The sequence below is a fragment of the Podarcis cretensis genome, assembly GCF_951804945.1.
Source record: "Podarcis cretensis genome assembly, chromosome: 9".
NCBI classification, from domain to species: Eukaryota; Metazoa; Chordata; class Lepidosauria; order Squamata; family Lacertidae; genus Podarcis; species Podarcis cretensis.
Window position 1 is genome coordinate 72,211,520 of NC_137178.1, and position 26,140 is coordinate 72,237,659.

The window sequence follows — 26,140 nt, forward strand, 5'->3', positions numbered from 1 at the left end:
CCCACCCGTCTGGCTGGGCTTCTCCAGCCACTCTGGGCGGCTTCCAACAAAATATTAAAATACAGTAATCCATCAAACATTAAAAGCTTCCCTAAACAGGGCTGCCTTCAGATGTCTTCTAAAAATCTGGTAGTTGTTTTTCTCTTTGACATCTGGTGGGAGGGCGTTCCACAGGGTGGGTGCCACCACCGAGAAGGCCCTCTGCCCGGTTCCCTGTAACTTGGCTTCTCGCAGTGAGGAAACTGCCAGAAGGTCCTCAACTCTGGACCTCAATGTTTAATACTTATCCGTGCTGGTAAATAAACAATTTACACTCACTTTATTTCTCCCAGTTATTCCTGGATATGCTCCATCCAAATATAAGACGCCAAGGTTGAAGGATGCATCAGGATTGCCCATAGCTTCAGCTTTTAACCAGTATTGGGCTGCTTTCACGTAGTCTCTTTTGAAGTTATGATAATACCAACCCAGGCCATTCAGTGCTTGAGGCAGTCCCTGCAGGCAGAAAGGGAGCAAAAGGGGAAATCTTAAGAACTTTCAGGCTGAAAGTGTTTCAGTCCCTGATTTCTTTTGTTCGAGAACCCAACACCTTATGCAAAGACATGGTAAGTCCAGGCTGCTCTCAGATAAAACCCCTGGGGACATCTCCCACATTTTGTTGGAAGATGCCCAGAATGGCAGGGGAAACCCTGCCAGAGGGGCGGGGTATAAATAATAAATTATTATTATTATTCCCAGCCAATTGTCAAGCAGTCAAATCAAACCTGCAGAATGAGGACATGACACAATCAGAGTGTATCGTTTTAAGGGGTGAAATGTAATTTTTGCAAATTTATTCAGCGATGGGCCTTTAAAAAATATGTTTTTGGGGTGTGAGGAATTCGAATCTGCTATCATTTTTGTGACTGGGCAACATTTAGCTTGCCAAGTCTGTTTGATGAAAAAGTGCATCAACTGCTTTTAGAAAAACCAAAAAATTTAATTTTTTTTCCTTCTGAAAATGTCAGGTAATGCATCGCCACCATTGTCAATATTAATACGTAACGTAACCGCAAGAACTTAGCAATCACTGTTAATGATTTGTATGCCATTCTGCGCACATATTACTTAATAAGGAAAACTAAATTAACCAAAATATCTTTGGAATTCCCAAGTCATATTGTAACTTTTTAGCACCCCTCACACCCTGTTTCTGTTACAGGTGAGTCACATGAATACTCCCTCATATCAAAACTTCCCCTTCCCCCACAAAAAAATTCTAGCTTTCTGTATGTAGAGATATCTGACACAGGGCAGCAGGGCATGGCAAATGTTATGTACTGAGTTGAATAGGATCCAAAATGCAGCAGTCTGATTGGTCCTAGAACAATAGGATCCAAAATGCAGCAGTCTGATTGGTCCTAGAACAACAGGATTCAGAATGCAGCAGTCTCATTGGTTCTAGAACAATGGGATTCAGAATGCAGCAGTCTGATTGGTCTGCAGGAGCCACCCAATCCAGCTCCAGATGGAAGTGAATCCACAACCTGATTGGCCTACAGGAGAATTCTGGAATTAGCCAATCATGTGCAGCCCACTGTATAAATAATGTATATAAAGCAGATACTTTGGGGGAACCTCCATTCCTCCTCACCACTATGAGCTGAATAAAGAACATGAAATCCACTCTCGACTCCAAGTGTATTTCAGCAAACAAGGATGCAAGAGTAACTTTTTGTCTCATGTGGCTGTTTCTAGCATGGAGGGAGATGCCTGATAAAATATTTTAGGAATCAGGATGATAATAAAGATATGCTTATGGTCAGTCTTGTCTATCTATAAAAGCAGGAAGTTAAACAGTTTTACAAAACAAACAAACAAATAAACATAATATAGACATGGAAGCATGGGAACGATTGTGGAATATGGATGTATAATTTACAACATGCTGTAAGAGTGAATTATATGAAAATGATATATCAATGGTATCCAACACCGAGTAAATTGGCAAAAAATTATAAATCTAAATCAAATAACTGTTGGAAATATAAAGAGAAAGAAGGTTATTTTTATCATATGTGGTGGTCTTGTAGTAAGGTTAAAGCTTACTGGGAAATGATATATAATGAAATGAAGAGAATGTTTAAAATAACGTTTGTAAAAAACCCAGAAGCTTTTCTTTTGGGAATTATAGGGATAGAACTACCTAAACTGTATACAAACTTATTTATGTATGCTACTACAGCAGCAAGAATGTTACTTGCCCCCAAATGGAAAGAAGCAGAAGTCCCAGCAAAGGAAGAACGGATGCAAAAACTTGTGGAGTACACAGAAATGGCAAAACTTATTGGCAGAATAAGAAATCAAGATAACAAACTTTTTATAAAAGAATGCAAATGGTCTATTGAATATTTACAGATAAATTGTAAACAGATAATAACATTGGCAGGATCATTGTAATAACCTGCAGTTTCATAAGAGCATATATTTAAAGTAGACAAATAAATGAGCAAATTGAGTTAATTTGGATATGCAGAAGATATTGAAAATAAATTTAAGGAGCCGCAGAAAGAGGAGGAAGGAGGTCAAGTTTTGAAATGTCAAAATGATTGTAAAATCAGTGAAATGTATAAACCTGAAAAATATAAATTACAAAATAAACAAATAACAAACAAATAAACAAACAAAATAAAAAACAAACAAACCAGAGGATTTGAGGGGACCTAAATGAAACTTAAGGTACATTAGACTTTCAAGGATTGCATCTGTACCTGACAATTTCTGGAGGAGTCTCTGCCTTAAGCTGTGTACACACTTAAGCACATTCAAAACATATTCAAAGGACATTATTTCTCTCAAAGAAGTCTAGGCACTGTAGTTTGTGTTAAGTTGTGGGTGAACATATCAGACGACACAGCGATTCTTCAAACAGCTCTTGTTTATTCACAGGCCAGAACAGAACTGAACTGAAGGGTTCAGCCAGCCTGCTTATATAGAGCTCCAGTACAACACAACTGTAACAACTTTCTGTAACTATCCAGTCACTGAACATCACTTTTGATCCCTTATTTGCATACGTGGACCTGAGTAAAAACTATCTACAGACCCAGGGTGAGAAGTTCAGTACATAACAGTTTGCCCCTCACAGGGTTACTATTTTCAGCAGCGCTCAACAAGATACAGTACCCAGAATTCTCTGAGAGGAAAAAATGTGCTTTGGATGTGCTTTAACGGTATACAAAGCCTTAGACTGCTGCAGCAAAAACAACAATCTCGTGGGACCTTAAAAATTAGCAGATATATTGTGGCATGTCGCTGTGTTGCAGCAAGGGAACGCTCCATCAGGCAAGAGACAGTGCTGGACAGCGCAAATTCCCCTACAGAAGCTGTTTTTTGTAGAAGTTACCTTGGATGCAGCTTTCTTCATCAGATGTAAAGCAAGTGTTCTGTTCTTTTTCACACCTTGGCCCTAAAGCAATGACAAAAATCAGGATTATACAAAGCCTTTCCTATTCCTGCTCACTGAAAAGTCACATTAGCTTACAGGGACAAAAATGCACGTGTAACTTTCAAATGTGCAGGATTCTCCCATGATTAATTAGTATCGTAGCAAAAAAAAAACAAAAAGGACTCTCTTCCTCCTCAAAGCACCCATATATCTTTTATGCTCGTGAAACGTCAAAAACCTCAAATCCAATTGACAAATTCAACCTCCTCATCCCACATTGATATTAATGTGTAAAAGGTAAAGGTTAAAGGTAAAAGACCCTGGATATTAATGTGTTGTTGTTGTTGTTTGATTGTTTAGTCATGTCCGACTCTTCATGACCCCATGGACCAGAGCATGCCAGGCACTCCTGTCTTCCACTGCCTCCCGCAGTTTGGTCAGACTCATGCTGGTAGCTTCGAGAACACTGTCCAACCATCTCGTCCTCTGTCGTCCCCCTCTCCTTGTGCCCTCCATCTTTCCCAACATCAGGGTCTTTTCCAGGGAGTCTTCTCTTCTCATGAGGTGGCCAAAGTATTGGAGCCTCAGCTTCAGGATCTGTCCTTCCAGTGAGCACTTAGGGCTGATTTCCTTCAGAATGGAAAGGTTTGATCTTCTTGCAGTCCATGGGACTCTCAAGAGTCTACTCCAGCACCATAATTCAAAAGCATCAATTCTTCGGTGATCAGCCTTCCTTATGGTCCAGCTCTCACTTGAATACATCACTACTGGGAAAAGCATGGCTTTAACTATACGGACCTTTGTTGGCAAGGTGATGTCTCTGCTTTTTAAGATGCTGTCTAGGTTTGTCATTGCTTTTCTCTCAAGAAGCAGGTGTCTTTTAATTTCATGACTGCTGTCACCACCTGCAGTGATCATGGAGCCCAAGAAAGTAAAACCTCTCATTGCCTCCATTTCTTCTCCTTCTATTTGCCAGGAGTTGATGGGACCAGTGGCCATGATCTTCGTACCAATGGGTAATTCCACACAGAGGCATGTTCTGTTAAATGGAAGTCTTGCCCAAAAAGGGAAAGGAAAAATGCACACAATACAAGATGCAAAAAAAAGAAAAAAAGAGAAAAAAGGGGGGGGGTTAAAGCCAGTAATAAAAGGATTTTATTTTTAAATAAAAGGATTTTATGTTTAAATAAATCAGGAAACTGGCTAAGGAAGAAGTCAGGACATTTGATGGCAAAGCAGTGACAGGCTTGCTAGCCAATCACGTGGGGCCCATTGTGTAAATAATGTATATAAAGCAGACATTCTGGGGGAACTTCCATTCCTCCTCACCGTTATGAGCTGAATAAAGAAGATGAAATCCACTCTCAACTCTGAGTATATTTCAGTGGTGGAAATCACTCATTTTACACTGGAATGTTTATTTTGATTATGTAAGGTTTGCAAAGAATGCTTCTCTGAAATGCTGTCACGTTCTGTAACAAAAGCAGCAGTTTCTCTATTTTACCTTGAATAACACGATGGAATAATCATAGAGAGATACAAGGTCTCCTGTCTCCAAGGCACCCTTTGCATACCACTCGACAGCTGCTTTGGTGTTTTTCCCCACTCCTTGCTGGCCCCAAAAAAGCATCTGTCCTAAACGTTGCTGAAACAAATGGAAAGATGTTCGTAAATCTCAGGTATGTACTGTCAAGATCCATTTCAGACTTTCCGAGTTTTTGTAAGTCCAAGGGAGGTGCTTAAAGTAATCTAAAAATTCCCTAGCAGAGAAGAGTGGCAGATCAAGTTGATGGACTATGCTGAAATGGCAAAAATGACTGGGAAAATCAGAAATCAGGAAGATCAAATCTTTAATAAGGAATGGGGGAAATTTATAACTTATCTTGGAGACCATTGTATACAGTTAAAATCGTTAGTGGGGTTGCAATAACACTCGTGATGTAACAAGAACTATAGCTGTAATGGAAACATCATAATTTGGACTACTATAAAAGATGCAGCAGAAAACATTTTAAAACAGGACCCACGGAGGGGAGGAGGGAAGTCCAGGGATTCGTAAGAATCTTGTATTTATGGAAGGTGTTGTGGTATGGGTGTAAATTTTAATATGTAAAACCAAATAAACAGATACATAAAATACCGTATTTTTGCTCCATAAGACGCACTTTTTTCCTCCTAAAAGGTAAGGGGAAATGTCTGTGCGTCTTATGGAGCGAATGCCTATGGATGGCAGGGGGATCCTGCTGCAGTCACGAGCAGAGGATCCATGGTTCCCCTTCCTTCCCTCCTCCGTGGCTCACTTTGAAGCAGCAAAGTGGGAGAGGAGCTGTTTACATGACTGTAAGCAGCTCCTGTCCGGTTGGCTCCGTTAAAGCACATGGATCCTCAGGATTTTTGCATTGGGTCACCCCAAGTTCAACATCAGATCACATAGCATGTTCATGGCTACAGCCTGCACCCAAAAATCACGCACCCATTGTTGCCTGGGGCCGCAATGGCGCAAAAACGTGGTTACAAAGGACGGATCCACATGGATTCTCAGGATTTTTGGATTGGGCTACCCCAAACTCACCATCAAATCACATGTCTGTGGCCACAGCATGAGTCACAAAAATCATACATCCACTGTTTTGTTCAGAATATTTTTTTTCCTGTTTTCATCCTCTAAAAAATAGGTGCGTCTTATGGTCAGGTGTGTCTTATGGAGCGAAAAATACAGTAATCTAAAAAATACAGCTAAGCAGTCAAATGAGGAGAGGAGGAGGAGGAGTTTGGATTTGATATCCCGCTTTATCACTACCCGAAGGAGTCTCAAAGCGGCTAACAATCTCCTTTCCCTTCCTCCCCCACAACAAACACTCTGTGAGGTGAGTAGGGCTGAGAGACTTCAAAGAAGTGTGACTAGCCCAAGGTCACCCAGCAGCTGCATGTGGAGGAGCGGGGAAGCGAACCCGGTTCACCAGATTACGAGTCTACCGCTCTTAACCACTACACCACACTGGCTCTGTGGTGGGCTGTTTCGACAGGCTAATCACATTATCTTGCGGTGGTGGGAACTGTGTATATCTGAATCCCCTTCAGTGTGGTTTGGAATACAACGTGGGACCATGCATCCCTGCCAGCTGTTGTGGGTTGAGCACCCGGCTTTGCATGCCACAACCTTGATTTTAACCAAGTGAGAAGAAGTTTCCCTTCAGTTCAGTTTCTAGAGAAAGGACGATTGTTCAGGTCTACTAGCAAACACTCCACCTGCGCAGCTGCGTTTCCTCTTGTCGCTTCGTGCTTCAACCACATGAAGATGTCGCCATTTTCTTTCGTTTGAGCTTTCAACAACTCTTCGTCCCGGAGCCTGATGGTTTCTACAAAGGCCTAGGAAAGAAAGAAAACATTAAACAGACAAATGGCGAGAGGGGAAGAGGAGTTCTCATTCATAACACTGAAAATGTTAGGTGCTGTCTAAGTGCTCTGCTCCATTCTTGCACTCGGACCTCTTGACAGTTTGCCTTTGAGTCAGTCATTGCTAAGGAAGGCCAAAGAAAATGGACTACGATTGGCTTTGCCATCTTGATTCAAAATGTTCCCCAACACCCATGTATCCATGTAGACCGCCCTCATCCCCACTAAGGATTCCTCTTGTCAAGTAGGGCAATGATATATTGAGAGGTGGCCAAAGCTATGTCAAAAAAGCAGTGTCATGTCAAAGTGACATTTTGTTTTTTTTAATAAATTTTTATTGGAAATTTTATTTACAACATAACACAACCTCCACCCCCCAACGCAGAAATCCACCCCCATCATACACAAACATAACAAACAACAAGCATAATATACAACAATACAAACAACCAAATAAAAGAGTTCCTTTATCCTGTTTTTGGCATCCTTATTTACTTCTTATAAGCTGTTTCCTTTATGAATAATTATTAAGATTTTTCTAATTATAACTTAAATATCCACAAAGTCTCCTGCAGACATTAATCAAAACAAGTCCAGGTATGAATTTTAGGGCACTGTTTTGTGAAGTATTCTTTGCATTTCCCCCATGCTTTTTGAAATTCTTGTCTAGTATGATCTCTAATTGCCTCTGTTAATCTAGCCAGTTCAATATACTCTAACAGTTTGTCTTGCCATTCCATTTTTGTTGGCACAATTTCTTTTTTCCAGCAAGGATCCTAATTGCTAAAAACTGGAAAAAAGAAATTGTGCCAACAAAAATGGAATGGCAAGACAAACAAACTGTCAAAGTGACATTTTGGTCTGCCATCTTGATTCAAAATGGCACCCAGTGTCCGAATGGCTACAAAATATCCCACTTCACCTCAGGAACCCTCATGCTAAGTGTGGTGACAAAATATTGAGAGGCAGCTGTACCTATGCAAAAAATTTTTTGGGAAAGTCGCACCAAAGTCACTTTTTGAACTGCCATATTGAATCAAAATGGCATCCACCAAAGAACAATGTGTTACATGCAGAAAGCACCAAAGTTATTCCCTGACGTCTCCCACCAGAGTGGGGTTTGGAGCTAGTAAGATGGCTGCCCCTCACAAGAGGGTTTTTTTGTCTGCCTCTCCACAAGACTGATTAAAAGATCACAGGCAACAAAGATGAGCACAACTTTTCCGTGAAACTGATTGCAACCAGAGTTAATAAAGCGTGTTCTCCCTAACAGAGAGCACGTGTTGCGGTTGGGGAGCAGGCCACCCTGGCATGATTAGGCAAATTTGGTATAACCCAGCCTTTAAATGGTTAAATGGGTTGCTGGGGATTTTTTGATGTTGCCAATTTGGAGGAGGGGTCAGAGGCCTTAAATATAGGGGCCAGTCGAGAGGACGTCCTCTTGGCCGTTTTGGATCGGATCACCCACCCTCCCTCCCTTTAATTAGGGTGGTCTTGCTTAATTGACCTTGCTATGCCTATCATGGGGTCGTTCGCCTTGGTGCGGGGGCCTGGTAGGAATTTTGCCATTTGGCTGATTGGCTTGTGCCATTTGGTTTTTGCCTACTGCGTAGCAAATCGTCACAACTTGTAAGGTTGGCGGTTAGGCATTGGTTAAATGGTGCTTGGAGGGGTAAGTGCCTACCCCTCCAAATGATGCGAAGGGAATTCCGTTAAAGGAATTCAGGGGCTTGCCATTCTTTTCGTCCTTGTTCATGGCGTTGGACCTGGGCCGTGCAAGCCCCGCAGGAACATGAGGGTGAGAAGTGCGGGACTGATGCCCAGCTTCACTTTCTCACCCAATACTTGTTTCCCACACTGGATTCCGTTGGTGTACGGATTGCCAGCTCTGTCCCTGAGGGCATGGACAGATAGTCATAACCAATGCCTAAGCAACCACTCACATTTTTTGTATTTGAATAAAGTTGTGGCCAAAATTATGCCAAAAACCTTAAACAAAAATTGAAGTGTGAAGTGTGAATTATTTGGTGGGTGGCACTGTGGAACTCAACACGCAACAGTACTGGGCTCAGTGGGGAGATGTTTTGAATGAGCTCAGGCAGCCCTGTATGTTCAAGTTGAACTTAGTATCAACATCGTCACTTTCTTTTGAGAATTATAGGGACAGAACTAGCTAAACTGTATAGAAAATTATTTATGTATGCTACTACAGCAGCAAGAATACTACTCGCCCCCAAATGGAAAGAAGCAGAAGTCCCAGCAAAGGAAGAACGGGTGCAAAAACTTATGGAATATGCAGAAATGGCGAAACTTACCGGAAGAAAAAGAAATCAAGATAACAAACTTTTTATAAAAGAATGGAAATCACTTATTGAATATTTATAGATAAATTGCAAACAGATAAAAACATTGGCAGGATTATTGTAATAACCTGCAGTTTCATAAGAGTTTATATTTAAAATAGATGAATTTGGATATGCAGAAAATATTAAGAAATAAATTTAAGGAACCACAGAAAGAGGGGGAAGGAAGTCAAACTTTGAAATGTTAAAATGATTGTAAAATTAATGAAATGTATAAATTTGAAAAGTATAAATAAAAACTTTTTTTTTAAAAGGCATTGTCACTTCAGATTTCGGTCAGGAGAGTCATTCACTACAGTGATTTGTCAGAAAAATTCCCAGTAATGTACTTGGAAACATTCCATTTTCAGAAAGACGGGGGTCAAATCTCAACTGCACGTTTCTTTTTACCTGGTCTCCTTCGGAAGCATGTTGATCACGTGGCGTCTTTAGGGCGACATCACTATAATAAGCATATGACAATTCCAGATCTCGTGGGTAACCATTAATGGCTTGGTAATGCTTATATCCAAGGCTCATCAAGGCCAGCCTATCACCGCCCTGAGCTGCAACCAAACTGTACAGTAGCCCCTGGAAAAAATTAAAAGATAGGAGCGTAAATTTAATCGTGGCCAATAGAAAAACCCCAGAGAAAGGAGAATATCTACATTGCGAACCATAGATTAAGTTCAGTACAGTGGTACCTCTGGTTGCGAACGGAATCCGTTCCGGAGGCCCATTCGCAACATGAAAAGAACACAACCCGCAGCGGCGCATCTGCGCACGTGCGGGTTGCGATTCACCGCTTTTGCGCATGATGTCATTTTGCGCTTCTGCGCATGTGCAAGCAGTGAAACCCAGAAGTAACCCTTTCCAGTACTTCCGGGTCCCCACGGGACGTAACCTGAAAGAACGTAACATGAAGCGGATGTAACATGAGGTATGACTATAAATAATAGCAAGGGTAGAACGACAACTGTAAGCTCTGAGGGGTTTTTGCAATCCTGGCCATATCTGTCAACTTTCAGATTTGAAAATAAGGGATCAGCAGCCTCGAAAATAAGGGATCAGCAGCCTAGTCTATGGGATATCTAACAATCCAGGATAGCAGCGGGAAACGGCGCTGGAATAAGGGAATTTCACGCAAAAAAAGGGAAGGTTGACAGCTATGATCCTGGCCCTGTCATGACTTTGTGCCTCAGATGAAGATGAGGAAGAATAGGTGGGTTGTGAACACCCCCTTCCATTATCAGTATTTTTCAAAACGTTGGACTACAACTCCCATCATCCCTGACCACTGGTCCTACTAGCTAGGGATAAGGGGAGTTGTAGTCCAACAACAGCTGGGGGACCCAGGTTTGAGAAACACTGCATTAGCGAGAGGGCCGGCTGCCACCCTTGTGGCTGATGACTGCCACGACTGCCACTGTGCCTCCCTCCTTGCCACCCATCCGCTGCCCAACAACGAAGTAGCAGTGACGCAGGCACACCATGCCTTATCCCGAGGAAGGGGTCCTTCTGGGCAAGATCACCCTGCCTTCCTGTGCTGCGAGAGCAGCACATTCTCATTTGAAGTTAGCGTAAAACTTTCCAGCTGACTTCAAAAAGCAACACGCTGCCGTTTGCGCAGGCGGCAGTGGCACAGGCCCTCTCTGGATGATCTCACCTGCGATGCTTTGTTCTGAGGAAGGCTAGGTGTCTCCTCAGAATGAGGCACTGAGTGGCCATGTTGTCACATGGGTGACACTGTGGTCTAAACCACTGAGCCTCTTGGGCTTGCCGATCAGAAGGTCAGCGGTTCAAATCCATGCGACTGGGTAAGCTCTGTCCCAGCTCCTGCCAACTTAGCAGTTTGAAAGCACACCAGTGCAAGTAGATAAATAGGTACCACTGTGGTGGGAAGGTAAACAGCGATTCCATGTGCTCTGGTTTCTATCACAGTGTTCTGTTGTACCAGAAGCGGTTTAGTCATGCTGGCCACATGATCCAGAAAGCTGTCTGTGGACAAACGCCGGCTCCCTCAGTCTGACAGTGAGAAGAGCGCTGCAACCCCATAGTCGCCTTTGACTGGACTCAACTGTCCAGGGGTCCTTTACCTTTTACCTTACCATGCTGTTGAAGCAGGAAAGGAGGAGGAAGTGAGGTGGCAGTGGCAGCAGGGAGCAAGCGGAGATGTGGTCTCAGGTGGCACATTGTCTTGTGCCAGCTCTGCTTACAGTTATGTAAAGTAATAAGGCCAGTAAGGGGCAAATGAAGCAATGGTTTTTCAAGAGAGCTGAAAGGCATATAGCAGAACCTTTGCTTCCCAATGTATAAATAAGCGTTCCTTTGTCTCTCTGTCTTCTTTTGACACACACATACACACACACACACACACAGAGAGAGAGAGAGAGAGAGAGAGAGAGGAGTATCAGAACAAGATTGTGAGAACAGTCACTGTGTTTGTAAGAGGGAGCTGAGAGGGATAGGCTGTCCTCAGTCCTGCCCTATGCTGATTTTGAGTCAAAGAACAGAGACCAAAGTGACTCTTAGTCCTACTCTCTGGAGGAAAAGGGGACCCAGAACACACTGAGGGGTTGTGGTGTTGCAGAGAACATCACAAATAGAAAAAGATGCCAAGTGTTTCAATCAGAGGTGAAAGGTGGAAGTGTGGAAACACCACCTTTGACTCTGAAAAAACCGTCTCCAACCTAAAAGTGGGATTTGGGAGACGGGATAGCAACTATTGCTAATTCTCAAACTGTTCTTAGGCAAAAGTGAGCCATCCAAATTCTTACCTGAGCTGGGTCTGCAGGCCTGCCCAGTCCTATTTCAAAGATAACGCCAAGAGCATAGGACGCTCTGTGATCGCCACAGCAGCTGGAATCCATCAGAGACAAGACAGAAGAGTTTATATAACGTAGGCCATCAGCTCGGGAAAGATTTTGAGCCGCCGTCTCAAATAAGCTGCGTCCAATTTCTAAAATGGCGTCCTTTTGGCCTTCAGGTGCTACAATCATAAGATATAAATGTTCAATTAAACTACTGGCTGTGAAAACAAGCAGGTTCCAATTAGGTAGCTTTAATTTCCCCACACACTTGCTATTAAGTAGATTCAGTGCCTAATCCAAAGTTACAATAAGGACGTGAGGGGGTTGCAAGACACACCAATAGCATAACATGTACCTGGATATTGTGCAATCGCTTTCACAAATTAACAGAGGTTACACATATAGCATCCCAGTCGTGTGGAAGTTATCCTTCACTTTCCAGTGTAGTTTCTTAGTGCAAAAGGACGGCCATTTTTTCAGGGGAAGGGGAGTGAATTTGTTGTCCAAAACAAATTTAGTCCTTGCTATTTATTGCAGGGCATTCACTTTCTTCGTGGTGACGGAAACGAAACTGCACTCTCATTCCACAAAGGGCACATACTGTTGTTGTTTAGTCGTTTAGTCGTGAGTGACTCTTCGTGACCCCGTGGACCAGAGCACGCCAGGCACTTCTGTCTTCCACTGCCTCCCGCAGTTTGGTCAGACTCATGTTTGTAGCTTCGAGAACACTGTCCAACCATCTTGTCCTCTGTCGTCCCCTTCTCCTTGTGCCTTCTATCTTTCCCAACATCAGGGTCTTTTCCAGGGAGTCTTCTCTTCTCATGAGGTGGCCAAAGTATTGGAGTCTCAGCTTCAGGATCTGTCCTTCCAGTGAGCACTCAGGGCTGATTTCCTTCAGAATGGATACATTGGATCTTCTTGCAGTCCATGGGACTCTCAAGAGTCTCCTCCAGCACCATAATTCAAAAGGCACATGCTAGTATCTGCCTTAATGTATCAGAAATCCCCACAAAGTGTGGAAGGAGCCAAATCACATCTGATGTGATTTTCTCCCTGTGCCACTAATATACAACCCTGGGGGCTGGATGCCACAATGGAGAGCGTAAGACCAGAACCTTATTCCTCACACAATTGTTTGTTAAAATGTGGTCCAGGGAGAACCAGCAGTCTCTAAGATCACGGCGAAAACGAAAGAGGAAAAAGCTGAAAAGCCGCTTGTTTCTTGCAAAAGTTAAGTGCTAGTTAAAGGAAAGGAAAGAAGTAAAATCTCCAATTACCTCCTGATAACTGTAGACTTGTCTCTTGCAACCGTTTAAACATGCTGTAGTATTTGTCCAATAGTTCTTGTCTCCAGCTGAAGGCTGTATCCTTGGGGTGTCGTCCATATTTATTGATCATTTCCAGATAGTAGTTTTCATAAAGGCCTGGAGAAAATGAAAGCGAGTCATATGAAGGCAGCCCTGTTTAGGGAAGCTTTTAATGTTTGATGTATTACAGTATTTTAATATGTTTTTGGAAGCCGCCCAGAGTAGCTGGGGAAGCCCAGCCAGATGGACGGGGTATAAATAAATTATTATTATTATTATTATTATTATTATTATTATTATTATTATTATTATCCTAGCTGTATCTGTGAAACTTCTCACATACAGGTGTCCACCTTCCCACTTCAGAATTACCTAATGGCGTCACAAAATCACTTGATTTTGGTTTTAGATTGTGTCCCCCTGGGTCGATTTTAAAGTGCCTGAACCTAAGACTGCTGATACAACTACACCAAAGACATGCAGCATGAACCTAAACTGTCAGTTTGCATTTCTTAGTGCAGAAAGGATTAATCTGATGTGTAGAGATCTTTTCTATTCTAATTAGTTAAACAGGGTTCTGGAAGTTTTTCTGTGTGAAAGAAACAAGCAAAAGGTTCATTGTGTTTGGGTTATACCTTCAGAGAAGCTGAGTACAGCTGGGTTAAACTAACTTATCTCTTTCTGTCAAGGGCATGCTGACTATAATAAGAGGCCAGAAGGAGCCTGGGTTTCACTTTTCTCTTTCTATCTCTTTTCCTTCTGGTGTGGTGTTGTGTACATACTATACTTAGTGTTAAGGTTTAGACTTATTATGAGTTATTGTAAGTTTAAGTCAAGTCTGCTGCAACTGGATTTCTTATGGACAGTGCCAATCCTGAATGTACTGGATTTGTGACCATGATGCTCATTTGCCTTAAGTAGCAGTAAAGCTCTGCTGGATGAAATACAATTGCCTCTGGTCTATTTTGGGGGGATCCTGTAACGTTTAAGTTTTTACTCTACTAACTATACATTGGAATCTGCTCTGGATCAATATTGAGTAGAATTCCATGACATAAACATCTCCCATTGTTAAGCCCTACTGAATTAAATAGAATTTACTACCTACTCAGTGTATTTAGGATTGCAGCCCTAAACTGGTTTACAGATTATTCCTTCTTTTCGTGAGGTAATCCAAAGACCTCTAACAGTGAGCTCTCAGTACCATTAGCAAAATAGGATTCTCGAGATTCAGAAACAATGACAGCAAAAGTTGCACAGAACAGATATAGATTTGAGGCATAAAGATGCTTAATGAGTAAACAAATATCTATTTCAATCAACATGGAGCAAAGAAGGAATACCTTTAGTTCCACATATTCAGCCTCAATTGTCTTATCCTCACAGCTTCTTTTAAATTAAACAAACAAACAAATGATAGGAGATCCTGTAACCCTACATGATATTCTGTTCTCTCTACTTGCATTTTTGCTCTTCGTGTTTCAGCACAAATCCATGCCTGGGCGATGAGCTCTGGACAGCGAAACATTTTTGATAGTAAAGGTCAATTCTTTCCAAAATGTCTTCTTTGTAGAAAGGGTTAGAAATCTGTGGGTGAGGGGAAGAGCAGTAATCGTATGCGTTTCCTATAAGACCGTTGCATATATTTCAAGAAACTGCTAAAATGCAGGAACACCATTTTTCATTCCTACTGCAGAACACAGGCAAGTGACCACGGATGTTTGCAGATCGGCGTAATACAGACAAACTGCCTATTTTGAACACTTTATTATAGATCACGAGATTCTCCTTATCCACCTGAAAGGGGTATAAAGTATGCTTGATAGACATTTTTAATATAAATGCTAATGGGATGTTATTGACACATATTCATGCAAGCTTCGATAAAAATTTCCTGATAAAGTTCTCACATAATAATAATAATAATAATAATAATAATAATTTTTATTTATACCCTGCCCTCCCCAGCCAAGGCCGGGCTCATAGAGGAATAAACTATTCCATCAAAGTGGCTAAACTGGTCATCAGACTGTCTGTGTGGATTCTGTCATTTAGTTATATATTTTTCTTATTTTAATAAATTATTAGTATACTTAAGAATAATATAAAGTTCATCAACTTTTTTATTTAAAAAAAGCTTACATGGTTTCATCGTAACAGTATCATAACTTTGATATCATTCATATATATATGTGTGTGTGTGTGTGTGTGTGTGTGTGTGTGTATATATATATATATATATATATATATAAAAACTAGTTTATTTAAATAAAACATGTGGTGGGGGGGATGAGTGTTCAGACCCCTGGGCTCTCACCTGTGGGGTACCTCAGGGTTCTGTCCTCTCCCCCATGCTTTTCAACATCTACATGCAGCCGCTGGGAGAGATCATCAGGGGGTTTGGGCTGGGTTTCCATCAATATGCGGATGATACCCAGCTCTACCTCTCTTTCAAATCAGAACCAGTGAAGGCAGTGAAGGTCCTGTGTGAGTGTCTGGAGGCGGTTGGAGGATGGATGGCAGCTAACAGATTGAGGCTGAATCCTGACAGGACAAAAGTACTGTTTTTGGAGGACAGGAGGTGGGCAGGTGTGGAGGACTCTCTGGTCCTGAATGGAGTAATTGTGCCCCTGAAGGACCAGGTGTGCAGCCTGGGAGTCATTTTGGACTTGCAGCTGTCCATGGAGGCGCAGGTCAATTGTGTGTCCAGGGCAGCTGTTTACCAGCTTCATCTGGTACGTAGGCTGAGACCCTATCTGACTGCAGACTGTCTCGCCAGAGTGGTGCATGCTCTAGTTATCTTTTGCTTAGACTACTACAATACGCTCTATGTGGGGCTACCTTTGAAGGTGACCCGGAAACTACAACTAATCCAGAATGCGGCAGCTAGACTGGTGACTGGGGGCGGCCGCCGAGACCACATAACACCGGTCTTGAAAGATCTACATTGGCTCCCAGTACATTTCTGGGCACAGTTCAAAGTGTTGGTGCTGACCTTTAAAGCCCTAAACGGCCTCGGTCCAGTATACCTGAAGGAGCGTCTCCACCCCCCATTGTTTCACCTGGACACTGAGGTCCAGCTCTGAGGGCCTTCTGGCGGTTCCCTCACTATGAGAAGCCAAGTTACAGGGAACCAGGCAGAGGGCCTTCTCGGTAGTGGCACCTGCCCTGTGGAACGCCCTCCCACCAGATGTCAAAGAGAAAAACAACTACCAGACTTTTAGAAGACATCTGAAGGCAGCCCTGTGTAGGGAAACTTTTAATGGCTGACGGACTATTTTATTTTAATATTTTGTTAGAAGCTGCCCAGAGTGGCTGGGGAAAACCCAGCCAATGGGCAGGGTATAAATAATAAATTGTTGTTGTTGTACTTTTGGTTGCCATATGGTTTAGGCACTAGGTGGCATTGGATTTAATTGGATTTAGATAAGTCAGGTTTTTCCTGTTCTGTGCTTGTTGGAGGGGCGAAGCTTTAGCAAAATTCCCTTCCATTGCTAGGTGTCAAGTCAAGTTTTAAACCTACAGATTTCTAACAGGACAAGGAAAAGGGCACAGTCCTTTGCAGCAGTGGCCTTTGCCTTTAACAGTCCTGCATCGTGGCCACAAAACAACTCTAGGAGGAAGAAACAGCGAATATGAGTTCATAACCGATAGCCCACCCAAGTTACAGTACTGCATTGGAAATGAATGTCAATGGCAGGCACAGGTAACTCTAGATCCATATTGACATATTTGTTACCTTCTGTTCACTCACCTTTCTGGTCTCTAGGCCATTAAGACGATAGTATTTCACTGGACCAAAGTATCCTTCAATACTTGATGAATAGCCGCTGCCTCCAATAGCCAAGTAACCGGAAGTGTCATCAAAATAGAAATCCTCCCTAAAACTAGAAAAGTCAATGTTTTGAAACATTCTGAAGCAAATAAAACGTCTGATTTCCTGGGCAGGCAGAGGACTCTGTCGTGGAATAGTCTGGAATATATTTTAAACAAGATGGTTTGGAGGCTTACAGTGACACAAGCAGAGTGTTCTCTCTAAAGACCCCTGCATTGTGATGAGAAATCCAGTTTGACATCATTCAACAGAAGCTTTTTTAAAAAAGAAATCTGGAAAGGTGCCCTAATAATAATAATAATAATAATAATAATAATAATAATAATAATAATTTATTTATACCCCACCCACCTGGCTGGGTTTCCCCAGCCACTCTGGGCAGCTTTCAACAGAGCATTAAAAACAGAATAAAACTTCAAACATTAAAAAGTTCCCTAAACAGGGCTGCCTTCAGATGTCTTCTAAAAGTCAGATAGTTGTTCATTTCCTTGACATCTGATGGGAGGGCGTTCCACAGGGCGGGAAGAAATGATTAACAATAGGACTCACAAAGGAGAGGATGAGATTTTGTCTTTATGTTGTATGTTTGATATGTGATTGTAAAATTTTAATCTTTTTTTAAAAAGAAAGAAAGAAAAGAATACACACTACTTGTTAGAATGGAGGGCAAGTTAGTCTTACATAAAAGTTTGATGCTGATGAATTTTCAGATTCTTTCCAACACTGGTAATTTCTATCTAAAACAAAAATAAATTAAATTTTAGTTTTGGAAACATACATGTGAACCAATGGAAAATAGGTTTATTTCATCACAGCTTGCAAAATGCAACGAAGTCTTGCCAGGATAGTCAGCTGAACCACAAGAGTTCACTATCTTTATATATGGATGAGGGGCACGGGTGGCGCTGTGGGTTATACCACAGAGCCTAGGACTTGCCGATCAGAAGGTCAGCGATTCGAATCCCCGCGACAGGGTGAGGTCCCGTTGCTTGGTCCCAGCTCCTGCCAACCTAGCAGTTCGAAAGCACATCAAAGTGCAAGTAGATAAATAGGTACTGCTCTGGTGGGAAGGTAAATGGAGTTTCCATGCGCTGCTCTGGTTCGCCAGAAGCGGCTTAGTCATGCTGGCCACATGACCCGGAAGCTGTATGCCGGCTCCCTTGGCCAATAAAGCAAGATGAGCACAACAGCTCGAGAGTCGGCCATGACTGGACCTAATGGTCAGGGGTCCCTTTACCTTTTATATATGGATGAACCCACATCTTAACAAACCTAAGGGCTGAAAACATCAGCATAAAGCTGAAGGCAGACCTAATATAAGATCGGGGTAAGAGCCAAGTCAGCCTTCAGTCACCAAACCAGCCCAGCACAGCAGGAATTTTCCCCACTTGGCTGATTGGCTGGTGCCATTTGGATTTTGCCTGCCGCGTAGCAAATCGTCACAACTTGTAAGGTTGTGGATAGGCTCTGGTTCAGGTGATAGGGATGGGAGAGCAGTCTCGCCATCCCTATGTGAAGGGTATTCCATTAAAGGAATCCAGGGACTTGATGGTTTGGTCAAGCCATGAGAGAGGGTTGTGCCTGTGCCTGAGTCCAGGAGGGCATCTGGGTGGTGAACATAGTCTGTTCCCAGCTTTCCACCTATCCAGGTGTTCACACTGGCTGACCTATGCTGGTGCCCTGGGTCAGCGCTGCCTGCAAGGGTGCAGGGAGCTAATCTGTAATCCATAAAGTTGTGGCCTAATTCTGCCAAAAACCAAAACTAAAATTTGAGTCATGTGTGAATTTATTTAGGGATGAGGTCTCTGGGTCTGAAGACGCAAATATGTTGATTGTCCTTACAATTCTGACAAGGCTATTTGAGCATTTCCATTCACAGCCGCTTGCAACCCCTAAACACATTCTCCTCACGCTCAGCTACGCGAGGGCAGCCGAGGCGACATAGATACCTGCCCGCCGCTAATGGAGAGATCAAGTCGAAGCCACTGTTTCAGAGGAAGGCTGAAGGTCGTCTTCACCGCCACATCTCCCCCTTTGAGAAGATGCATCTGGATATGAACGTCACCTGAAAAACAAATCCCAGGGCAAGAACCTTGTCAGTTATGCGAAGGCCACAAATATATTGACTTGATCGATCACGTTTACACCTGCTTTGCTTCCACAATGTCAAAGTCACCGAGTGTTTCCAGAATATTCATTGGGTCTAAAACTGCCTAGGGCCATTTCACACAAGGTGGTCCCTACATAACTGCCTCAGGAAAGAACGGGGGTTCATACAAAAGATAATTTCAGTGACATGGTACTTTTGCATCGGTTGTACACACGCAACGGGCTGCCATTTTTGAGCAGCTACAGTTGTGTGCTTTGGGGTGGCCGCGCAGAGGCCGCTTACAAGAGTGAGCTTCTTCTTTCTATAGCTTTTATTAATTTTTTTCTAATTTACATTTCAAGATATTCATTTAGACAACCTTACATCAATGACTTCCGTTCTTCCCTTTCCATGGTTCATTTTGCAAACCATACATCCCTGCGTATTTTACATGAACTAAACCATTCGGTGATCCATTATTACACCATCAAATCTTATTTATGTTGTTAAAGTTATCTTAATGCTACCAGCATTTTTAAATGTACACAGTTTCCACCCAACTAATCAGTAAACATTTTTCAGTCTTGTGTGCTTTGGGGTGCCCGCACAAAGGCTACCAACAAGAGTGAGTTTCTTCACGCAAAGGATGCCATGGCATGAGCTCAGTGGCAACAACACACACTTCTGTGAAGACTGCATGGAGAGCACCTCACAGGCAAAAGACACTGATTAAGCACCTGATAAAAGTTGCCTGGCTGAGTGTTTCTGCATATCTAGATTGCAGTCCTGTATCAGTTTTATACCTCTTTAATGTCATGATTACCCACCCAGCAAATAATTTTAGCTTGGTAAAAATTCTATTAAAGATCTGTTGCCATCCTTCACAAAATTAGGCTTCCCAGAGAATAGGATCCTAGCTTAAGTCTAGAGCAGTGGTTCCCAACATATATTTTTTTTGCCATGCTCCACCTAAGCAATCCTGGTGCATGCTCCCCCCCCCCCCCGGTGACATATAATTTCTATTATTCAAAAAGTAAACTCCAATTCATGTGGAGGAAACCTAGGTAAAGGTAAATGGACCCCTGACTATTAGGTCCATTCACACACGACTCTGGGGTTGTGGCACTCATCTCGCTTTATTGGTCGAGGGAGCCAGCGTACAGCTTCCGGGTCATGTGGCCAGCATGACTGAGCCGCTTCTGGCGAACCAGAGCAGTGCACAGAAACACTGTTTACCTTCCCGCCAGAGCGGTACCTATTTATCTACTTGCACTTTGATGTGCTTTCGAACTGCTAGGGGGGCAGGAGCAGGGACCGAGCAGCGGGAGCTCACCCCGTTGCTGGGATTCAAACCGCCAACCTTCTGATCGGCAAGTCCTAGGTTTAATCCACAGTGCCACCCACATGCCTGGAGGAAGCCTAAAAGGCCATTAACTGTTAATAACTCATTCTCAAATTGCCCCCCTTAAAAGTCAAACAGCCCCCCCTGTGGGGCGTGTGCCCTACGTTGGGAACCATGGGTCTAGAGGCTAGTTGTAGCAAAAGTAGGACACGGGCTCTCCTTTGACAGTGCAGGCTTCCTCCTTTATGTCTTTTGACTAAAGCAGTACAGTGGTACCTCAGGTAAAGTACTTAATTCGTTCGTTAACCTGAAACTGTTCTTAACATGAAGCACCACTTTAGCTAATGTGGCCTCCCGCTGCCGCCACGCAGCCGGAGCACGATTTCTGTTCTCATCCTGAAGCAAAGTTCTTAACCCGAGGTACTATTTCTGGGTTAGTGGAGTTTGTAACCTGAAGCGTATGTAACCCAGGCTACCATTGGACTTGAATATTCACCCAGCCATTGCCAGTTCAATCTCCCTAGTCTGTATAATGCAAGAGCAATGTGTTTTCCACTCTCTACATTAGTGTGAGCGCTCGGAGGGGCAGGGGGACCATAGAATCAAATGCCTCTTTTGCACATACTTTTCCCCTGTCCCCATACAATCCTATGGCCCTATTTGCTCCCTTTTCCATCCATTTGACCACCCTTCTTTGAAGGCTAGGGAGGATTTTGAATAATAATGTGAATTAAATTTACTTGAGGGAAGGCATTACAAATTAAACTTGGTTGTTGCTTTGGGTTGCCTTGAACAAGAGAAGGTGACATATTATTATTATTATTATTATTATTATTATTATTATTATTATTATTATTATTTCTGTCTGGAGGCCCCCCTCCAACTTACCTTCATTCGTTAGAAACACAGCAGGAGTACTGTACATTTCCTCAGAATCAATGAAATACAGTATTCCACACAGTGGTTTTTTGCAGTAACGGAGTAAATAAAGCCACACCGAAAAAGTAAAGCTGTACAAACAAAAAAGTCTGATGAGAAACAGAATATTGGCAACAAAGACAACTTTAACATTATTCAGTTCATTGGTCTTCGGTGTGGAAATAGCATGATTTTATGCTGGCAAGTAAGGGGGGTGGAAGATGAGCCAATTTAGACAATCCCTACTAAAGTAGTATATGTTGCTGTTTAGTCGTTTAGTCGTGTCCGACTCTTTGTGACCCCATGGACCAGAGCACGCCAGGCACTCCTGTCTTCCACTGCCTCCCGCAGTTTGGTAAAACTCATGCTGATAGCTTCGAGAACACTGTCCAACCATCTCATCCTCTGTTGTCCCCTTCTCCTTGTGCCCTCCATCTTTCCCAACGTCAGGGTCTTTTCCAGGGAGTCTTCTCTTCTCATGATGTGGCCAAAGTATTGGAGCCCCAGCTTCATGTTCTGTCCTTCCAGTGAGCACTCAGGGCTGATTTCCTTAAGAATGGAGAGGTTTGATCTTCTTGCAGTCCATGGGACTCTCAAGAGTTTCCTCCAGCACCATAATTCAAAAGCATCAATTCTTTGGCAATCAGCCTTCTTTATGGTCCAGCTCTCACTTCCATACATCACTACTGAGAAAACCATAGCTCTGACTATACGGACCTTTGTTGGCAAGGTGATGTCTCTGCTTTTTAAGATGCTGTCTAGGTTTATCATTGCTTTTCTCCCAAGAAGCAGACGTCTTTTAAAAGTAGTATATACACATACATATATATATTCAGGCAATCCCATGATTGGGTAAGAGAGGCAGGGAAGTTCTTTGCGCCTATCATTTTAGCAGAGAAGGGTTCAGTTGAGGGAGCCAGGTCTGTACACAAGGGGAAACAGCAACTTGACTGGAGAAGCAGAGCTCAGAGAAGCTGTACATTTCCCAGAGAAGGCTCTCAGTACAAATATAAGGCAGGGAGCAGGAGTTTGTGTGCACTAAATGTTATGTACCGAAGTTCTCACCCTGGGCCAGCAGGGGGATACTGTAGATAGTTATGCAAATGAAGGATCGAAAGTGACGTTCAGTGATTGGATAGTTTTAGAAAGTTGTTACAGTAACGTGGTACTGGAGCTCTATATAAGCAGGCTGGCTGAACCCTTCAGTTCAGTTCTGTCCTGGCCTCTGAATAAACAAGAGCTGTTTGAAGAATCGCTGTGTCATCTGATATGGTCACCCACAACTTAACACTAAATCTGTACACTTAGCAGGAAAGCCACAGAAATGATGGCAACCAAAGACAGGTTCAGAGTTTCTGCCCACCGCTCAATACCTGCCATCTTCATAAAGCGTAGAAGTATATAACTGAGAACAGACAAACTTCAGACTAATACCGTATTAGCCCGAATATAAGCCGCACCCACAAATAAGCCGCACCTTTAAAATTCAAGGGGGGGGGGGAGAGAAAAAAAGACAATACCCGAATATAAGCCGTTCCCTTAAAAAATCCGCAGGCACTAACACCCGTTCCGTTTTACCGTATGTCTGTTTCAGCAGCGATACCGTCAAAGTCAATTTTTGTAAGGTCGCGAATTGAAGCCGCGCTTTAACATTTCACGGTCGGAATTTGGAAAAAAAGAGTGTGGCTTATATCCGGGCCAATATGGCATTTTAAAGCAGATTTCAACTCCAACTATTTCCTACTTATTCATGTATGCATATATACATAGACACACTTTGGTTTTGTTTATTTTCAATAACAGCATTAAAGTAAAAACAAAAACAGATTAACAAGCAGGCTATGGTTTATGCCAAAACACAAAATCTTGACTCATGAAGATTAGAACACTCTTATGGAGCATTTGCTCAATTATGTCTGGGTGGGTCAAAATTTTCCCAGTGAATTTTTAAGGACTTAAAAAAAATTATTATTCCTGCCCCTTAATACCGAACGCCAAACTGACTGTTTCTCTCTCCTTTTGTCAGGAGGTGATTGGGGATGGAGGAAATCTCAAACTGGGCAGATTTATCACTGTGGTCCAATGAGGAAGAAGTGTGTTTCAACATCCTTTGCCGTTTAGCGTTGCTGTCCTGAGAGGCAATTCCTTTTCAGAATCCGGCATCGTCATCGGTCCATGAGACTGAGCAAGTTCTGCAAATGTGTCGCAGGGCAAATAAAGGTGCAGCTTGTAGAGATTGCAGGAAGGAAAGAATGTACACAAAAAGCTACAGGGCACAGTAGTGTAAATATCCGGTACCTTTCAGAATACAGAATTTGATAGCTATGGTAGTTGGTTGTGTTTTTTTAAGCGTTTTCTTACTATGTTGGACTACCCTCAAAATTCCATACCTGCCTCAATAGCAACTCCCAGGGGTGCATTTAACACTGACGATTGGCTCTGCAATACACTGGCTATCTTTGCATCCTGTTTGTGAGCTTGCCAGAGGCTGACCTCTCTTGGAAGCAAAATGCTGGGCTGGATGAATCTTTGGTCTGGTCGTCCAGCAAGGCCATTTATTCTTATGAATTACACTTTCGGGCCAATATTTAGCCGCACACTAAAACTTTCACATGCGGGCGAAAGGTTTTGGGTACAATATACAGCTTTCATCATGGGAGAAGTTATGGAAAGAGGATTTGAAATGTACAGCATGTTGCACATTGAAAGAAGATTATATGAAAATGATGTACCGTTGGTACTTAACTCCCAGTAAGTTAGCAAAAATGGATAAGGCAGGTACAAATATCTGTTGGAAATGTAAGGAAAAAGGAGGCGCCTTTTATCATAGGTGGTGGACATGTAAGAGAACAAAAACATTCTGGGAAACGATATATAATCAATTGAAAAAAAATGTTTAAAATAACCTTTACAAAAAAGCCAGAAGCTTTTCTTTTAGGAATTTTAAGTGCTGAAATCTGAAGGGAACAGAAAAGATTGTTTATATATGTGACCACGGCTGTGCAGATGTTATTAGCCCAGAGATGGAAAGAAGACAAAGTCCCAACGAGAGAAGAATGGCAAATCAAGTTTATGGGCTATGCCGAAATGGCAAAAATGACCGGAAGAATCAGAAATCAGGAAGACAAGAACTTTAATAAGGAATGGGGGAAATTCATAACTTATCTTAAAAACCATTGCAAACAGTTAAATTCGTTAGTGGGATTGGAATAACCCTTGTAGTGCAATGAGAACTATGGACGTCATGGAGATATAAAATTTTGGATTATTACAAAAGATGCAGTAGGAAAGGTTTAACACAGGCTTCCTCAACTTCGGCCCTCCAGATGTTTTGAGACTACAATTCCCATCATCCCTGACCACTGGTCCTGCTACCTAGGGATCATGGGAGTTGTAGGCCAAAAACATCTGGAGGGTCGAGGCTGAGGAAGCCTGGTTTAACACTAAGGGGAGAAGTCCAGGGGTTTTTGTGGGATTTGTGTTTTTATATAATATGTTGTGGTATGAGTGTAATTTTTTATATGGAAAATCAAATAAATAAATTTGAAAAGAAGAAGAAACTTTCACATGCTACACAATCAAGTACAGTATTAAGATAGTACTACTGTTGATATGTTTGGCAGTCTGGGGTCCTTTGGAGGAAGATCTGAGGTAAAAATCTAATAAATGATTAAAAGAATTTAAAAGCTTTCTATAAGTTGAATATCTATAACTACACGCCCATATGTCTCACAAGCTCCACCAGGAGGTAGCATCAGGAACGTGACGTACAAAACCTGGAGGGAACCGACTGAAGTTTCCTCAGGGGAGGGGAACTGCATAAAGAAACCCACAACACCCATATAATTTATGACATTTTCCGCAACAAAATAGGATTCCGACAAACAGAAAGGCAGCCAGAAGAGGGAGACAGCTGGAAGGAAAAGAATGCATGCTTTAAAAGAGCAAAGGCAGTTATTTTTTTAAGGGCATTTTTGATTTTCTTACTTTGGGTAACCGTTCTGGCGCTTTCTGATTATTTCAAGTTCTCTGTTCTGAAACTTCTGAAACTTCTTCACAATTCCCGTCATCTCTCCACCGGAGGCGTACGGAAAGCTGAGGATCTCAACGACATCTGCAAAATGCAATCATTCTTAATGTGCTGGGAACTGCAAATAGCTGGGAGTTGTAGTCCAAAAGATTGGGAGGGCACCAGGTTGGGGAAGCCTATATGCCCTATTGTTATAAAGGTAAAGGGACCCCTGACAATTAGGTCCAGTTGTGACCAACTCTGGGATTGCGGTGCTCATCTTGCTTTATTGGCCTAGGGAGCCGGCGTACAGCTTCCGGGTCATGTGGCCAGCATGACTAAGCCACTTCTGGCGAACCAGAGCAGTGCACAGAAACACCATTTACCTTCCCGCCAAAGCAGTACCTATTTATCTACTTGCACTTTGACGTGCTTTCGAACTGCTAGGTTGGCAGGAGCAGGGACCAACTCCTATTTCTATGCCAGTGCATAGCTGAACACTTAACTTTGCAACACGGGACAGAGGTTATAATTGAACTGCTGTGTAAATAACGGAGGTTAGGGTGAGACTATCTTAACATCTCCCTAGTTTATAATAAGTTACAATATTGGAAAAGATTATTTGGCAGGTAGTGCGTGAGATTTCTGGCTGCTATTTAAGACTG

At 42.5% G+C, this 26,140-nt stretch overlaps 1 protein-coding gene across 1 annotated transcript in view; it reads right to left on the minus strand.

The window, feature by feature from the left end:
- SEL1L3 (SEL1L family member 3) overlaps positions 1 to 26,140 on the minus strand; it is a 48,080-nt gene that overhangs the window by 16,865 nt on the left and 5,075 nt on the right. Inside the window, exons 3-15 of the mRNA XM_079990088.1 lie at positions 25,454 to 25,580; positions 21,437 to 21,558; positions 19,067 to 19,182; positions 17,799 to 17,854; positions 17,037 to 17,169; positions 14,746 to 14,869; positions 13,253 to 13,435; positions 11,943 to 12,154; positions 9,577 to 9,756; positions 6,677 to 6,796; positions 4,932 to 5,072; positions 3,386 to 3,448; positions 319 to 495 (exon numbers count right to left, since the gene is read on the minus strand). Of these exons, the coding sequence (XP_079846214.1) occupies positions 319 to 495; positions 3,386 to 3,448; positions 4,932 to 5,072; positions 6,677 to 6,796; positions 9,577 to 9,756; positions 11,943 to 12,154; positions 13,253 to 13,435; positions 14,746 to 14,869; positions 17,037 to 17,169; positions 17,799 to 17,854; positions 19,067 to 19,182; positions 21,437 to 21,558; positions 25,454 to 25,580 (1,754 nt within the window). The remainder of the gene's footprint in view (positions 1 to 318; positions 496 to 3,385; positions 3,449 to 4,931; positions 5,073 to 6,676; positions 6,797 to 9,576; positions 9,757 to 11,942; positions 12,155 to 13,252; positions 13,436 to 14,745; positions 14,870 to 17,036; positions 17,170 to 17,798; positions 17,855 to 19,066; positions 19,183 to 21,436; positions 21,559 to 25,453; positions 25,581 to 26,140) is intronic.